The 18,520-nt window shown below is 44.1% G+C and overlaps 1 protein-coding gene across 3 annotated transcripts in view; it reads left to right on the forward strand.

Moving 5' to 3' along the window:
- The window catches only part of c29h6orf136 (chromosome 29 C6orf136 homolog), a 40,904-nt gene extending 24,228 nt beyond the window's left edge, over nucleotides 1–16,676 (forward strand). For all 3 annotated transcript variants that reach the window (XM_068009658.1, XM_068009657.1, XM_068009656.1), the window contains exons 5-7: nucleotides 4,254–4,454; nucleotides 5,463–5,532; nucleotides 12,415–16,676. In XM_068009658.1, the coding sequence (XP_067865759.1) occupies nucleotides 4,254–4,454; nucleotides 5,463–5,532; nucleotides 12,415–12,558 (415 nt within the window). In that variant the 3' untranslated portion in view covers nucleotides 12,559–16,676. The remainder of the gene's footprint in view (nucleotides 1–4,253; nucleotides 4,455–5,462; nucleotides 5,533–12,414) is intronic.
- Nucleotides 16,677–18,520: the final 1,844 nt, after the last annotated feature.

Here is an 18,520-nt window from a genome sequence, read left to right on the forward strand (position 1 = left end):
GTTTCCTCCCACAGCCAAAGACTTGCAGGTTGATAGGTAAATTGGCCATTGTAAATCGCCCCTAGTGTAGGCAGGTGGTAGGGAATATGGGATTACTGTAGGGTTAGTATAAATGGGTGGTTTTTGGTCAGCGCAGACTCGGTGGGCCGAAGGGCCTGTTTCACTGCTGTATCTCTAAATAAAAATTTAAAAAAATAAATAACGACCTAGCATTTACATAGCACCTTACCATGTGTCTCCTAACTCACACCAAGTTCTGTTCACCCATCATCCCTTGTGCTTGCTGATCTACCTTGGCTGCTAGTCTGGCATCGGCTCAATTTTAGAATTCTTATTCCTCGCCCCTCCCTATCTCTGTAGTCTCCTCTGGCCCTACAGCTCTGAGATTTCTGCACTCCTCTACTTCTGGCCTCTTGCAGATCCACAGTTTTCATCACTGCACCATTGGCGGCCATGCCTTCAGCTGCTCGGGCCTAAGCTCTGAAATGTCCTCCCTAAACTCCTCCACCTCACTACCTCTCTCTGCTGTCTTAAGACGCTGCTTTTAAAGCCTGCCTCTGACCAAACTTTTGTTCACCCGCCCTAATATCTTGTGTGGCTCTGTCAGATTTTGTTTAACGCTCCTGTGAAGAGCTTTGGGACGTTAATGGAATTGTATAAACACACGTAGCTGTTGTCTCAAAGTCCTTCAGGTACTTGTGTAGGTAAATAGCAAAGCTGTTTGTGCACAGCAAGCTGTCACAAGCAGCAAGGAGTTACAGGAGCAACCCACTTTGGTTTTGGTAGTGTCAGCAAGGGAACAAATGTTAGGACTCGCCGAGAACTCCCTGCTGTGCAGATATCGCCATTGTGATCTCTAATCTGCATTATTGGGAGAGGCAGGTTAACACTTCTTTCCAAGGGAATGTGACATTGTGAGCCTTCCAGCTCCTTCAAGCTAGATTGACACGAGAGGTGACCTCTAGTTGCTATTGAAGCCGATTTTGCTGTGACATTCCTCAGCACTGCTGTCATCATTGCGCTTACCGTAATGCTGAGAAAGATGCCTGGCACTGCTTGTAGGAATGTGCAGCTGTTGCAATAAAGAAAGTCTTACATTTATATCGCGCCTTCTCCAACCTTGGATGTCCTAAAGTGCTTTACAGCCAATTAAATACTTTGATGTAATGCCATAGGATATTTGACGTCCACCCAAGAGGGCAGACTGGACCTCTGTTTAGCGTCTCATCCGAAAGCAGGCACCTCTGATAGTACAGCAGTCACTCACTGGAGTGTCAGCCTAAATTTTGTGCTCAAGTCTCTGGAGTGGGACTTGAACCCATGACCTTATGACTCAGATGAAAGCTTGCTACCCACTGAGCCACAGCTGACGGTCAAGGTTAGTTACCACAGCTAGTTCACCAGAACAGCTGGAAGGCAGGGGTCATTTACCAATCAAGGAATAATCTTTCCAGTCTCTCAACTATGAACTCTCGGGATTTGGACATTTACAATTCATATATCTGAGAGGGTTGCAGAACTGGAGGAGATTAGAGATAGGGAAGGGCGAGGCCATGGAGAGATTTGCCAGCAAGGATGCACATTTTTTAAAATTGAGGCTTTGCTGGACCAGGAGGCAATGTAGGTTCATGAGCACGGGAGGTGGAGTATGAGCAGTACTAGGAGCAACTTGAACTATAGGCAGCAGAGTTTTGGATGAGCTCAAGTTTAGAGGGGTGGGAGACTGGCAAGGAGAATATTGGAATAGTCAAGTCTGGAGGTAACAAAGTCTTGGATGAGGGTTTCAGTAGCGGAATAGCTGAGGCAGGGTGGAGAGGAGCGATGTTAACAGAAATAGAAGTAGGTGGTCTTAGTGACGGTGAGGATCATGTAAGCTTATCTCTGGCTGAACCAGAATGGTAAGTTTGCAAGCAATTCGGTTCATTCTCAGACAGAAGTCAGGGAGAGGGTTGGAATTGGTGGCTAATAAGTGGAGTTGGGTGGACAGTGTCTTTGAATATTGTATACTTTCCCCACAGATACCTCTGCTTACGGGTCAAGCATGTGGACTTTCCATTCGTGTCCACAAAGATATGAAAGTAATTTCATAATCTATGTGAACGTTCGGGCAATTTATCCAGTTGGTGCTGCATGTTTTCTGGATTGCAAATTGCACAGTTTAAGAGGAGGCATACAAAAGTGATGGCGAAGGCTGTTGTCGTGGCTAAAGAAACGATTATTTTTGCTTTTGAGAAAAGCTAGATTTCCTTTTGAAAAACAGACACTGGCCCTGGTAGTAATCGTTTTTCTCAAGTGAATCCGTAGCGTGGATTTGGCAGAGGCAAAATAGCTATTTTTCGCATTCATCACTGTTAGACAACTAAATGGTGGAAATAAAAGCATATCATTGGATTTAGGCATGGACATGGCTGCCTCTCCAAGACTTATGGATCTGCATCATTTAAAATTCCAGCCACCAGGACCGTCTTTCCCTCTCCGACCTCATCTTTCAGCTGTTCCCCTTTGTCAAACCCTACATCACAGTTGCACAGTCGTAATAATCGTAAAGTTGTAACAAATTCACTGATTTTTAAATTAGCATTTTTCATTCAAACTACAGAGTGCAGCTCCAGCATTCTGTGTGTTAATTATTTATTGAGATTTCAAAAGGGAATTGGATTAATAGTTGAAGGTAAAAATTTGAAGGGCCATGTGGGAAGGGCAGAGGAGTGGGATTAATTGGACAGCTCTTTGGCAGGCAATATGGGCTTGAACGGTCTCCTTCACTGCTGTATGATTCTGTCACTACCCCTCTCTCTGTCTGCCCCGAATGTGGGCTTATTGGGCCACTTGAATGATGGACCAGAGGATAGCTGGAATCCTTGAAGCAGCATCCCATGATCGAGTTGATTGTCTTCAGGCGGGAGTGGTAGCCGGAAAATTGGTACCGAAAGAACTGTGGAGATGTGGGTGCTGGAGGGTGAATAGGTCTTGGAGCCCTTACAGGGGAGGAAGAACTCTCCTTCCAGCGCACATCCCTGGTGCTGTCTCTGTGGTGTTTTCCTTCCATATTTTGGTTCCATGCTGCCTTCAGTTTTATTACCAATAGAATAATTACACCACCACAACACTGCTGGGGCTGTTTTCCTTGGAGAAGAGAAGGTTGATAGGCGATCTAATCGAGGTGTTCAAAATCAAGAGGGGTGTGGACAGGGTAGGTAGGGAGAAACTGTTCCCATTCGTGAAAGGATGGAGAACAAGAGGGCACAGATTTAAGGTAATAGGCAAAAAAAGCAACTGTGATATGAAAAACCTTTTCACACAGCGAGTGGTTAGGATCTTGAATGCAGTACCTGAGGGTGTGCTGGAGGTGGGTTTATCGAAACATTCAAGAGGGAATTAGATTGTTAATATGAAAAGGAAGAATGTGTAGGGCTATGGGGAGAAGGTGGGGGAGTGGCACTAGGTATAGTGCTCTTTCGGAGAGCCAGCACAGACACGAAGGGCCAATGGCCACCTCCAGTGCTGTAACAATTCTGTGATTCTGAGACTTCAGCAATTTATATAATCACAAAAGAGATTGCAGGATAGATATGGATGAGAGACCATTCAACCATTCCAGCTCACCTATTCATCCCATCCCAGTTTTTCCATTCTGGAAGAAGCTATAATCTCCCATCATGGTATTAAACAATTTAACTAATGCTGACTCTTAGTTTCCAGTGCTCCACTTGAAACTGCACGGCGCATATGGGTTACTGTTTGTATTTTTGATGTCAGAAAACTGCTGTTCATAATCAGCAGTAATCCAACCTGATGCGTTTGTCATGTCCTCGCTAAAATTTAACTGTGCTCAGTGGCTGATAGGATTGGATTTCAGCAGTGGCCCTGCCTTTTTTTTTTGCAAGGTGGATGTTTGTGATTGCTGCCCTCCTTTGCACTGGTTTTACTGGCTCCAAGAGTCTAGGGACCATAGTCTCGGGATTAAGGGTTGGCCATTTAGGACCGAGATGAGGAGAAATTTCTTCACTCAGTGGATTGTGTATCTTTGAATTCTCTACCCACAAGGGCTGTGGACACTCCATCATTGAGTATGTTCAAGACTGAGAGAGATCAGATGGAATTAGGGATAGGGCAGAAAGTGGAGTTTAGGTAGAAGATCGACCATGATCTCACTGAATGGCTGAGCTAGCCCGAAGGGCTGAATGACCTACTCCTGCTGTTATCTTTTTTTATGTTCTTGAGTTGGCTGTGCTTTGCCTTTTACCTCACAGGGGCCGTACCACCTATCAGGCAATCGTGACATTGCTCCGATTTGTGGCATGGAATTACTGTGCCGATATTCACATGGAGGTTATGAAAATGACGCAGCATCCTGAGGATTGGACGATCCAGGTGCGCTGGCGGGTTACAGGCCTCCCACTCCATGTTCTGATGCTGAGGTTTTACAAGAAGGACAAGACTGAACTCTATAGGTGAGAATACAGACTACATTTACCTGGGAACCTGTTTGAAGTGCATCCCTTTGACTCCCAACATTTGAAAGAATACGTTTAAACTTGTCACTTGAGTATTTAGTGCTGGTTTAAGAGCCACCGCCAGGATTTGTAGGGCAAACTGTGGGCTAATTGACAAGTAAAGGCCGAGGGGGTGATCTGCTAGAGATCATTAAAATCATGAAAGGGTTTGATTGGGTATGAGTAGAGAAGATGTTTCCACTTGAGGCTGATGAAAACTAGGAGCCAGAAATGTAATAGTCACTAATAAATCCAGTAGAGAATTTAGGAGAAACTACTTTCCCTTGAGAGTGAGAATGTGGAACTTGCTCCCATAAGGTGTGGTTGAGACGATCAGCTTAGATACATTTAAAAGCTAGATAGGTACATGAGGGAGACAACAACAGACAGGCTTGTTGATAAGTTTAGATGAAGAGGGTCGGGGAGGCTCCTGTAGGGCATAGACAGGTTAGATCAAAAGTCTTGTTTCTGTGATGTATGTTGTATGTAATTTGAGTCTTGTGGTTTAGTTCAGCATCCATTACTTTATTAGCGTCAGTGGGACCACTGCATCCTCCCCCATACAGTACAGTATTGTTCCAAGCTTTTAAAATTCATTCAGTGGGATACATTATACTGAAGATTATGGGTTGCTTAATTGGTGCTTATTTAGGTTTTTTTCTGTGCAACTTACTTACGGTTTCATATGTCTATACTGCTGAATGTGACAGTACCACTTGCTGTGTGAGAAATGGACATTTGACTAGATGGTTTGAGCAACTCCTGGACTAGCCTGGCAGTGCCTCCATTGGAGCTGTAGATCCAGTTGGATAAAAGCTCCCTTGCTGTGTGATGCAGCGTCACTGTGACAAATCCACCCAACTGATGCTTGATGTCACTGTGTGAATGCTCCTAAAGCTATGCAACATATTCTGTGTTTTACTTGGAAGCTATGATGCATAATTTTTTTTTGCCTTCACCCTGCAGAACCTACGATGCATATTCCACATTTTATTTGGGACCTGATGGACTTATTCACCGGCACAAGGTCACTAAGGTGAGCCTGAGAGTTTTCATTGATCGTCTTAAACATTGCTGGGATCCTAGAATTAGAATTTCTGTGCATCCAAGCTCAGAGTAGGGAAATGCTCTGTTTGAGGAGGAGTGGTAGATAAGTTGAGTGAACAGTGGCTCTGGGTGCCTGCATTAACACAAGTTATACAACTTTGTTTCTGATGGGTTGTGAATTCCAGTTGTGGGTGAGTCCAAAAGTAGGGGCCTTGACAATAAGACGCAAGTATAGGTAGTCACTAATAAATCCAGTATGGAATTCAGGAGAAACCACTTTACCCAGAGAGTTGTTAGAATATGGAATTCGCTACTACAAGGTTGAGGTGAATAGTATAAGAACATAAGAAATAGGAGCAGGAGTAGGCCATTCAGTCCCTCAAGCCTGCCCCGCCATTCAATAAAATCATGGCTGATCTGTCCCAGTCCTCAACTTCTCTTTCGGGCTGCTCTGTCTAACCCTCGACTCCCTGAGATTTCAAAAATCTATCTACCTCCTCCTTAAATACATTTAGTGACCTAGCCTCCACAACTCTCTGAGGCAGAGAATTTCAGAGATTCACCACCCTCTGAGAGAAGAAATTCATTCACGTCTCAGTATTAAATGTGTGCCCCCTTATTCTGTAATTATGTCCCCTAGTTCGAGATTCCCCCACTAGTGGAAACATCTTCTCAACATCTACCCTGTCAAGCCCCCTTAAAATCTTATATGTTTCTATAAGATCACCTCTCATTCTTCTAAACTCCAAATGAATAAAGGCCTAACCTGTTTAGCCGTTCTTGATAAGACAGCCCCTTCCTCCCAGGAATCAGCCTAGTGAACCTTTTCTGAACTGTCTCCAATACTAGTGTATCTTTCTTTAAATATGGGGACCAGAACTGCACACAGTATTCCAGGTGTGGCCTCACCAACACCCTGTACAGTTGTAACGGGACTTCCCTATTTCTAAACTCTAACCCCCTAGCAATAAAGGCCAAAATTCCATTCACCTTCCTAATTACTTGCTGCACCTGCATGCTAACTTTTTGTGTTTCGTGTACAAGAACACCCAGATCCCTCTGTACTGCAGTATTTTGTAGTTTTTCTCCATCTAAATAATTAACTGCCTTTTTATTCTTCCTACCAAAGTGGATTACCTCACACTTTCCCACATTGAACACCATCTGCCAAGTTTTTGCCCACTCACTTAACCTATCTATATCCCTTTGCAGATTCTTTGTGTCCTCATCACAACATACCTTCCCACCTATTTTTGTATTGTCAGCAAATTTGGATACTACACTCTGTCCCTTCCTCTAAGTCATTAATGTAGATAGTAAATAGCTGAGGCCCTAGGACAGATCCTTGTGGCACTCCACTAGTTACGGCTTTCCAACATGAAAAAGATCCATTGATCCAGACTCTCTGCCTTCTGTGTGTTAGCCAATCCTCAATCCATGCCAACACATTACCCCCAATACCCTGAGCTCCTATTTTGTGCAATAACCTTTTATGTGGCACTTTATCAAACACCTTCTGAAAATCCAAATACACTACATCTACTGGTTCACTTTTATCCACTCTGCTTGTTATTATCCTCAAAGAACTCAAACAAATTTGTCAAACGTGATTTCCCTTTCATAAAACCATGTTGACTCTGTTTGATTGTATTATGTTTTTCTAAATGTCCTGCTATTTCTTCCTTAATAATGGACTCTAGCATTTTCCCAATGACTGATGTTAAGCTAACTGGTCTATAGTTTCCTGCTTTTTGCCTCCCTCCTTTCTTGAATAAGGGTGTCACATTAGCGGTTTTCCAATCCGCTGGTACCCTCCCGGAATCCAGTGACTTTTGGTATATTATGACCAATGCCTTCTCTTTCTCTGCAGCCACTTCTTTTAAAACCCTTGCTTTTAAAACCCATCAGGTCCTGGCGACTTGTCTGCCTTTAGTCCCATCAGTTTGTCCAGCACCTTTTCCCTCGTGATGGAGATTGTTACAAGTTCATCCCTCCCATTTACACCTTTCTCACCTATTATTGTTGGGATGTTTATGGTGTCCTCCACCATGAAGGCTGATGCAAAATATTGGTTTAAATTATCTGCCATTTCCCTGTTGCCTGTTATTAATTCCCCATTCTCATCCTCTAAGGGCCCTACGTTTAGTTTAGCTACTCTCTTCCTTTTAATATACCCGTAGAAGCTCTTGCTGTTTGTTTTTATATTTCTTGTCAATTTACTCTCATAATCAATTTTCTCCCTCTTTATTAGTTTTTTTTAGTCATCCTCTGCTGGTTTCTAAAAACTTCCCAGTCCTCTGGCTACCACTCGTTTTCGCTGCATTGTACTCCTTTGCTTTTGATTTGATACTCTCCTTTTGTTATCCACGGGTGGTTCATCATTCTCTTCGAGTCCTTCCTTCTGACTGGAATAAATGTTTGCTGAGTGTTATGAAATATCCACTTAAAAGTTTGCCACTGCTCATCTACTGACTTCCCCTGTAGTCTATCTTCCCAGCCCGCTTTAGTCAACTCTTTCTTCATACCTCTGTAATTGCCCTTGTTTAAGTTGAAGACACTGGTTTGAGACCAGAGTTGCTCACCCTCAAACTGAATTTGAAATTCTACCATGTTATGATCGCTTCCCCCTAAAGGATCCTTAACTATGAGATCTCTTATTAATCCTACCTCTTTACACAATACCAAATCTAAAATAGCCTGTTCCCTGGTAGGTTCTGCAACATATTGCTCTAAGTAACAATCCCTGAGGCACTCTACAAATTCGTCTTCCATGCTACCCTTGCCAATTTGATTTGTCCAGTCTATATGCAGATTAAAATTACCCGTGATAATTGCAGTGCCCTTCTTACACGCCTCCATTATTTCCTGATTTATATCTTATCCTACAGAGAGGCAACTCTTCGGGGGGCCTACAGACTGCTCCCACCCATGATTTCTTTCCCTTGCTATTCCTTATTTCCATCCAAATTGATTCTCCATCACGATCTATTACACCTATATCATTACTCACAACTGCACTGATCCTTTCCTTGAATAACAAAGCTACCCCACCTCCTTTTCCTTTCTGAAACAAAAACAAGAAATGCTGGATTCACTCAGCAGGTCTGGCAGCATCTGTGGAAAGAGAAGCAGAGTTAACGTTTCGGGTCAGTGACCCTTCTTCGGAACTGGAGTTCCGAAGAAGGGTCACTGACCCGAAACGTTAACTCTGCTTCTCTTTCCACAGATGCTGCCAGACCTGCTGAGTGAATCCAGCATTTCTTGTTTTTGTTTCAGATTTCCAGCATCCGCAGTATTTTGCTTTTCCTTTTCCTTTCTGCCTATTCTTCCGGAACGTTGAATATCCTTGAACATTTAGATTCCAGTCCTGGTCATCCTGCAACCACGTCTCAGTGATAGCTATCAAATCATATTCATTTATTTCTATCTGTGACGTCAACTCATCTATCTTGTTACAAATGCTACGTGCATTCAGATAAAGAGCTTTTAAGCTTTGACTTTTTACCATTTTTACCTACTCTGGTTCTAATTTCTGCTGTACTCTTGTGCTTGTATTCTCTGTCCCTTCCTGTCACTCTCTGATTGATTAATGTATGCCCCTTCACTACCCTGCACCTTTGCTTTCTCGTTACTATTCGACTTTTTAAACTTCCCTTCAATTGAACCCTCTTTCTCCACCCCGCCTCCATTATTTAGTTTAAAGCCTTATCTACAACCCTAGTTATACGATTCACCAGGACACTGGTCCCAGCATGGTTCAAGTGAAGCCGATCACAACGGAACAGCTCTCTCTTTCCCCAGTACTAGTGCCAGTGTCCCATGAATCGGAACCCATTTCTCCCACACCAATCTTTGAGCCGCGCATTTACCTCTTTAATCTTATGCCAATTAGCACGTGGCTCAGGTAGTAATCCAGAGATTATTACCTTTGTGGTTCTGCTTTTTAATTTGGCCCCGAGCTGCTCATAGTCCCTCAGCAGGACCTCTTTCCTAGTCCTACCTATGTCGTTGGTACCTACGTGGACCAGGCAACTGGATCTTTTCCCTCCCACTCCAAGTTCCTCTCCAGCCCAGAAGTGATGTCCTTAACCTTGGCACCAGGTAGGCAACACAGCATTCGGGACACTCTATCTTTGCTGCAGAGAACAGTATCTATTCCCCGAACTATGCTCTCCCCTATTATGACTACATTTCTCTTTTCTCCACCCCCCACCCCCTCTCACTTGAATGGCGCGGTGAACCACAGTGCTGTGATCAGTTTGCTCATCCTCCTGCAGTCTGTGCCCTCGTCCACACTGGGAGCAAGAACCTTGTACCTGTTGGATAAGGCTGAGGCTCCTCCAAAGCTAAATTCTGGATCCCTATACGTGCCTCACTCGCAGTCACACCCTCCTCTCCATGACCACAGTCCAGATTGGATGTAATTAATCTAAGAGGTGTGACTGTCTCCTGAAACAGAGTCCAGGTAACTCTCCCCCTCCCTGATGTGCCGCAGTGTCTGCAGCTCGGACTCCAGCTCATCAACTCTGAGCCGAAGTTCCTCGAGCAGCCAACACTTGCTGCAGATGTGGTCACCGTGGATCACACCGGGTTCCACCAGCTCCCAAATACTACAGCTGCAACACATCGCCTGCCCAGCCATCTCTATTCTAGTTAATTAATTAATTAATTTGGATCACAGTATTTAAGAAAAAAAAACTATTTAAGTGTACTCTTAACCTGTAATGTCATTGCCTGATTTAAATTACTTGGCCAAAGCCAAGAAAAAACATGAGACACGGAAGAAGTAAAGAAATACCCACCAATCACTTACCAGACCTCCTGTGACATCTGCAGATGTCTTTAAGGGGAATCTGGATGAGCAATTGATGAAGAAAGGAGCAGAAGGATATGTAGGAAGGGTTGGATGAAGAGGGGTGGGAGGAGAGTTGTGTGGAGTATAAACACCAGCATGGACCAGTTGGGCGGAATGGCCTGTTTCTGTGCTGTACATTGTGTGAATGGGTCATTTAGGGCCCAGGGAGAAAAAGTGGCCACTTATCTTCCCCTCTTCTTTCCCAGGCCTGCCCCCACTCACCGCAGTTGCTTTGTCCTTCCAGATATATAAGAATGTACATGTGAATCTATGTCCCTCGCCACAGTAAACATGGTAGAAGCGAGTCATTTGCTTCCAAGCTAATTGAATGGCAAAGCAAGCCCGAGGGGCTGAAAAGCCTACTCCTGCTGCATTGCTCCTGTGTTCTTAAGCTTTGTGGGCCAGCCTTACCGGTAACTTTATCTATTGAACCAAGGAAATCAGGTGAAAAACCAAATAAGTTGTAGACTCCATCACCAATGGGTTGTTCTGGGCAGCAAAACCCAACAGTTAAGAGTCCATTACTATGACCAGGGGCTGAGATCATTTTGGGCATCTCCAGTGGTATCCAAACTGGAGAGGGCCTCTTGCAGGGGAGGGGTTCTCTGCAAGGCCTCAGTATGAAATCTGATCATAGGTCAGTTGGAACGGACAATCAGTACGAGAACAATCAAGTACTGGTACACACAGTAGCAAGGCCGTGAGTTCAAAAGATGGCTATTGCCCCAATCCTTTGGAGAACAGGAAGCTGTCTGCTCCTTTGTTTCTTTGCTACTTTTTCACCCCTACCCCCTTAAGTCAATGCTTTCTGTGCCCCCAACTCTGTGACCATGGTGCCCCCACCCTCAGCCAGCCGGTGGCAGTGTAGCCCATTTAATCCATAGGTGAACCTGCTTCCATTTTACTTTTCCCTTCTAGCAGTTTTACAGCAGTAAGACAGTTGAGGATTACACTTTCTGTCAGTGCAGCCCCCAGCAGCTTAGCCAACTTGATCCTGTTGGGGCAGTGCTGGCAGAACGTGCTCTGCCGTGATCATGCTTGTTGCATGTCAGCTTGGCTCAGTTAGTCATACTCTTGCCCCCGGGTCAGGAGATGTGGGTTGACGTTCCACTTGAAGACGTGAGCGTGTCACAGACTGGCACTTGTATGCACTGCCAGATGAGATGTTAAAAAAAAAAGACATCACCTTTTGGGTGCAAGTGAGGAAATCCTATTCAGCGAGGAGTTCCTCCTGGGTTTCATAGACAACGTTCTGGTTTTGCCTAAAAGCGATTACCCGGTTGTTCGCCTCATTGCTGCTTCTGGCATCTCACTGTGCACAAAATGACGATGTGTTTGACCCTGGTAGCAGTTGCTACCAAAAAGTAAGACCTAATTGAAGTGTATAAAATTGAGGGCTCTAGTTAGAGTGGATAGGAAGGCCCTATTTCCCTTGGTTGAAGGGTCCATAACCAGGGGCCATAAATTTTTGTAGGAGGTGGGTGGCTTAGAGGGGAGTCGAGGGGAATTTTTTTTCCCAAATGGTCGGATCTGGAACTGTCTGCCTAAAAGGGTGGTAGAGGCAGGAACCCTCATCACATTTTAAAAAGTACTTGGATTTGCACTTGAAATGCCGTAACCTACAAAGCTACAGAGAAAGTGGTGGAAAGTGGGATTAGGCTGGATGGCTACTTGTCGGCTGGCAGAGACACGATGAACTGAATAGCCTCCTTCCAGGCTGTAAATTTCTATGATTATATTTGAAGGGCTTTGGGACATTTCTAAAGAGTTATGGAGCCTGGTAGTAAGTGCAAGGGACGATTTAAGCCCTAAACCTGCTGGACTGCTCCCTCGCTCTCTCTGGCTTGGTCTGACTTTTAACTCATGATGCCAACTTTCTGTGGGGATGTTTTAAATTTTTAAAAAAATTAATTGACAAATAGTTCCAGTTACTCTGCTTTCTAACAGTGATCCTGATGGTGACCTATTTTATATTCCCCTCCTCACCATCCCCTCCCTCCCCCCCCATGCCCACAGATGATGCCAACACAGCCCCCTCTCGCCAAGGTGAAGACGCTGCTGGTCGGAGCCCTAGTCGCCCTTGGACTGGAGGAACATCGCCCGGCGTTGAACTTGCTGTTTGCTCAGTCCGCTGGCAAAGTGGGGGAGAAGCACTGTTGAGAGCGCCACGGGTGGGGCGGGTAATGGGGAGGTGGGGGTTTGTGCTGTCGGAAACACGCACATGCAGAGTTCGCCGCACTTGCGTGCTGCCAAAAGCCGCGTCTCGCACATCCTGGCTTCTTCCTTTGCTCGCCTGTTTTAATGCAGCTAGAACACCAACGCACAGCCCTCCCGCGCACACACCCCTCCCTATCGCATGCTTTGTACCGCGTTTGCAATGTATATAATGTGGAGAGAATGCAAATCTGTACAGCATTAGACTGCAAGGAGAATACGTGCTGTTGGCTGAAGAATGTGTAAAATAGTAACCTGTATGACCATGTTATTTTGTGTCTTATTTTATTTTAATTCCCATCCAGATAATTGCAAACTGTAGTAAGGTAAGGTCTCAGCTGTTTTTTCTGTGTTGTTGGGATGTACGCTAGCTGTCCAGATGACCAAATCAAAAGAGCACTTTTTTTCCCTGTTCCTCGAGCTGTTGAATTGCCTAGAATGCGTCTGGGAGAAGTGCCTGGCCGTAAGGGAGCTCGCTTATGATTTTCCCCCATTCATCTGAATTCATGGATGGTAAGATTGATGGACTGGGTGATGGGAGAGGGAGGGGGTGCAGTTGTGCTGCAATTCCCTGTACTTATTGTGCAGATGTGTGCTAGATGCAAGAACAGGAAAACTTGCCTCAATGTGTTCTACTGATATCTCTTTCTGCTCCCTACTCCCAGTTAGCCTGTAGGGTCAGTGCTGGATAACAATGGAAAATCAAACCCAATGCTAAGGCAAAATAGTGTGGATGCTGGAAATCTGAAATGTAAACAGAAAATTGCTGGAAATCCTCAGCAGGTCAGACAGCATCAGAGATAATGTTTTAGGTCAGTGACCTGTCCTCAGAAAGGTACATATTTTTCCTGATCCCGGGACTGTCTGATCGCCTGGAATGAGGGAGAGAGATGTACCTGGCCATAAGGGAGCCCATGTGTGTTTTCCCCATCAGGGTTCTGACTAACGGTGGCTGACCTGAAATGTTGGCTCTGTTTTTCCCTTCCTCCCTCTGGTGTGCGTGCGTGTTTTCCTTTCCCCCCATCCACACAGATGCTGCTTACAAAACTGCTTTGTGCTGTTGTACAGTTTTACAACTAGGAAAGTATCCAAAACCATTGGTCAATAAGGGTTTAGCTGCCAATGATTCTTTGTTTTATTTTGATCTGTCTTTTATTTAATGTTACTGAGTGCATTGGTTTAGTTGTGGTTCCAGCCCTTGAGCACATAATCTAGGCTTAACACTAAGTGTACTGTACAGAGGATTGCTCCATTGCTGTTGGTTGCTGTCCTTTAGATGTGGCGTTAGATTGCTTGTCCTAGTTCAGGTTGATGTTAAAGATGAGACAGCAGGCCCGACGTTGTTTGAAGGAGACTGGGGAGCCTCCCTGGTGTTTCAACACCAGTGTTCCTCCCTTAATTGAGAGAGAAAATTGGTCGTTTATATCATTGCTGTTTGTGTAATCCTGTTGTGTGCAAAATGCTGCTCTGTTGGGCTGCGTAACAACACTCATTGCAATTCAGAACTATTGCTTGTGTGTGAAACGCTTCGAGACATTTGGAAGATGCCTTGCAAATGCAAGCCAGCTGCCTATTTTAAGGTTTTAGCTGTGGCTCAAACATGGATTCAAGTTCTGCACCAGGAACTTGAACACAATCTTGGCTAACACTCCCTGAAGGAGCGCTGTATTGTCAGAGGTGCCATCTTTCGGCTAAGGCGTTAATCTAAGGTACCACCTGTCCTCTTGTACTCATCCTGGTACTTCTACAAAAAAGTTTTTTATTATTTGTTCAAAGTATCTAGTTGTTACTACATTGTTGTGGGATCTTGCTGTGCGGAAATTGGCTGCTGTGTTTCCCCATATTGCAGTGACTATCCTTCAAAAGCGCTTAATTGGCTGTAAAGCGCTTTGAGATCTCCTGAGAATATAAAAGGCAGTGTAGTCTTTTATTTCCTAGCCACACTGCTTCAGTTCCATTTTATTTTGACTCTTGGGATTGTTGTGCAGATTTATTGAGCAGCTCTGTAAAGGGGGTGAGTTGCACATGTTTATGCAGTGCTTTGGGTTACTTGAGAGGAAACAGCATAATTAAAGCCATTTGAAGTGGGCACAGTTTAATATTAATGCCTGATGGGGGAAATTCCAGCAGAAGTGGGAGAGGTAAGATTGAGCAAATGAGATTTTGTTATTGTTTGCACAGCGCTTTGACCACTGGGTACTGTGGAACCTGTCCCAATCGTAATATTGCAGCACTGCCCAGTGATTTAGAACCGTTTGTGCTGTCTCGGCTGCAAATACCTGTGGTGGAACCAAAAGAAATGCTGGAAAGAAAAAAAAAACGCAGCAGCCTGATCAGTATCTGAAAGGAACAAATGTTTCAGGCCATTAGTCAGTTCTGTCAAATCAGTTCTGACGATGGCCCTGGACTGAAACTTTAATCCTTTTCGTCTTCCGGATACTGATTGACTTAATTCTGTGCACAGGAAGTAAGTGCTATGTTGTAACGGCCTTGGCACAAAAAACTTTGTGCGCAACATTGCTTTTGTCCGTTGAAAAGAACGTGCAACATATTCCCCTTTCCTCTCTTTTTTTTTTTAAATGCCCCTGCCAATTGACAAAGGAAGGAAACTTTTATCTATAAATAGTTGGCAAACTTGTTTAAGAAGAGCTTTCTAGAGGTTCTGGTTTATTAGCTGATGTTAGGGGAGTAAGCTGCACAGTTCTGTTGTCATCAAAAGCCCAGCTAGCCTTATTGGAGAGGAAAGTGCAGTAGTAGACCACAGTTTTATCTCCTGAAGGTATTGCCTTCTACGTGAGCCAGTGACAATGGTGAGATATTTGACAGGGTGGGAGGCAGGGAGGACATTTTAGCTGAGCCTACCTGATACCTTACTCATCTTATACTGTCTCGGCTGCAAACCACCTGTGGTGGAACCAAAAAAAAATGGCTGGAAAAAAAACCACAGTTGAGATTTCCACCAGAGATCACTGGTTAGTAAATGGGAGTGCATGTTTTGGTTGCTTATTGCTTTTACCACTTCACACACCCACTTCCCCTGTCCAGTGGAGAGGCACTGAGGCTAAACGTACTTCATCTAATAACCCAGGTGAAATCAGTCAACAGCACAGAACTAGATTCGAGTGATGCATCAAGAAGGTTCATTAAACTGAGCTTAGTTGTATTTTCCCAAGTACTTGTCTACTGGACAGCAATGGATAAATTGCATTTTTGTTGACAATATATATGCCTTTATATGCTTTTCTTAAAGAAGCTTCTTTAGATCAGATCCCAATAAGCATTACAACATATTGGAGAGCAGTGTCCGAATTACTTTGAAGGAGCCTGTTTGTATATAGACGTCAGATCATGCGTACTTCGCTATGCTCCAGACTGTACTTCACCGGTTCTTTGCGAGTCCGTATAGTGTTAATGATAGATTATCTTTTTGAGGGAAAGCTGCCTGGCCTTTGTGTAATTGTCCGTTGTTGTGCTGAAAGATAGTTGTGGGAGTAGGTTGATTATGAAGAAGTGGAGGAGGTGCAATCATGCACTGTATTCCTGAGCAAAAATCATTTGTATTAATCATAATTTCTTGTCAGGGGGAAGAGGATGAGTTGCTTTAGGATGACCCAATCACACCCCCCCCGCCCCTGACTTTTTTTATAACACATTCAACTTCATTGCAGTTCTGTTTCAGTGACACTAGTACGCCCTGTGTTTAAATGTTTAAAGGGAAGGGTAATGAAGTATTTATCTTAGCCCTAACTGTCCAAATATGTCTTTGGTTGTAGAAGGCCGTTAACTCCTTTGAATAAATATTTCAGGTTTGGAATTATATGCAGTGTTTCTGTTTGCACCTGTCACCTTGCTGCTGTTAACAGATAATTTCGGTTGTAAATTCCTATGATTTTTATTAAATTATTTCTTTCTACTCGCGTGGTCTGGCTCTTGACCAAAGTGTACAGTCGGATTGAGTAGATCTCCGAGGTTCCTACCCCTCTTCAAAGTTAGAGGGAACTGAAAATTATAAATGTGAAGCAGCTTTAGATGTTATCTTGATACGAATAAACGCATTAATACAACAGGCGGTTTCGCTGATCTTTTCTTACTGAGTGAGTTGGATCAGTGTACAGGCGTTGGTTTTTATGGGCTTATCGCCAGCATTTCCGTCTGTGCATTCTACATGCATCTTCCATTGAACTCCATTCCCTCTGCATTCTAGAGAATCACCATGGAAATCGTCACTCCCCTCCCCTCCCCTTCCCACCATCTCCTTAACCTCTCTGACTTAGAGTGGGGTGTCTGTACTGAGTAGACCTGAAGGTAGTCCTAATTATAGAGTTTAAGATCATTTTCACTGTGTACAGCATGAAGGTTGAGAGGCCTGTAGCACAGGATTCCCATTTGCCTTGTGACTAAATAATGGCCCGGATTTTGCTGTAGTAATTACAGTGAAACTGTCAGCATTCACTGTCATTACTCCTGTGAAACATGACAGCAACTTCTGGAGTGCGCACATACGCAGAATAATGCAGAAATCCAGAAACTGCTGTCAGTGATTCTACAGTTCCCCACAGGGTGTGCTATTGAAGTAACCCCACCCCCCTGCCCACTACCCGGACTATAATTAAGTAGAAATTACTAAACTGATGAAAGCTTGCCATTTATGCTATTCATCTTGCTGTATTAACCCTTGAAAAAGTTAAACCTTGTTGAGTGAGGTGTAACTGGGCTTTTAATGGTGTACTAAGTTCATAGTTACTACTGAACAGCTTCACTGCCCTGTAAAACTAAATTTATATTTGTGGGATGTCACATTTCTCATAATTCACTTTTTAATTTTTTTCAACTTGATATTTCAACTTCTAACTTAATCCTATGTGTATGTCCCAATCATTTATTTTACTGCGGGGGGGGGGGGGGGGAGGGGTTGGTGGTTGAAGAATGTAATTAAAAGTGGAAAGAAACCCCAGTGCATTTTACTTCCTGGTTTGCTGTCTGAGAATACTTCAATGTGATTGGCTCCTTACTTTGCTTGATGACATCACTGTTGCTGGGCGCCCGATGATCCCCTTGACTTGGTGCCAGATTCAGACTGACATTGGGAAAGGGGAAATCTATGCCACAGAGATCGTGAGATCATTGTGGGCGGCTTTCTTTGAGGTCAGCGGCAAGCGCTGTCACTTCACCCGCGGCAGTGAAATTCCGGTAGAAAGCTTGTGCGTTTGTAGCCTGGTGTTTGGCAAAACAGCTGATTTCATCCATCAGATTTGATGAGTTGTCAGGAACATAGTAAAAGTATTTTGAATTTTTGCAATTTTTTCGACACCGTTCATTAGGTTCTCTTCCAATAGCTAGCCTTTATTGTTTTTTATATTTGAAGTAGTTGTGCCCACCTCCAAAGCTTGCCAGCTCTTTCTGTATTTCCTCAAGTGCATTATTGGACTCTTGCCCTCTTAATCTCTTTATCTTCTGCAAATCTGCCAACTTTCATCAAGTCATTTCATGTACAATAGCACTAATCCCTGGGGCATTCCACTCAAGTGCATCTCAGGCAGCGCAACTACATCCTGCAAACTAGTACCTCCCCTTTCTCCTCTCTGAGCCAATTCCTTATCCATGCCAAAGTTTTTTTTTTCCCTAGGATGCCCATGGCTTTAAGCTAGTGTAACAGCTTTCCATGTGGAACTTCCCTCCAAGGCTTTCTGGCAATCTTAAATGGACCAAAGCAGAGGAATCTCCAGAGTCGACTTGGCTCAGCACTTTGTGCTAAGTAGAAAAAGGGATAGGATGTGGGTGTCCCTTGCAAGGTTCCATTTATTCCCCACCGCTTGATCTGAGAAGGAAGTGGTGGGCTATTCTTTTAAACGGCTGCAATCCTGTGTACCACAATGGTAGTCAACAATAAAGAAATTGTGATTAATGT

Source organism: Heterodontus francisci, chromosome 29, assembly GCF_036365525.1.
Source record: "Heterodontus francisci isolate sHetFra1 chromosome 29, sHetFra1.hap1, whole genome shotgun sequence".
NCBI lineage: Eukaryota > Metazoa > Chordata > Chondrichthyes > Heterodontiformes > Heterodontidae > Heterodontus > Heterodontus francisci.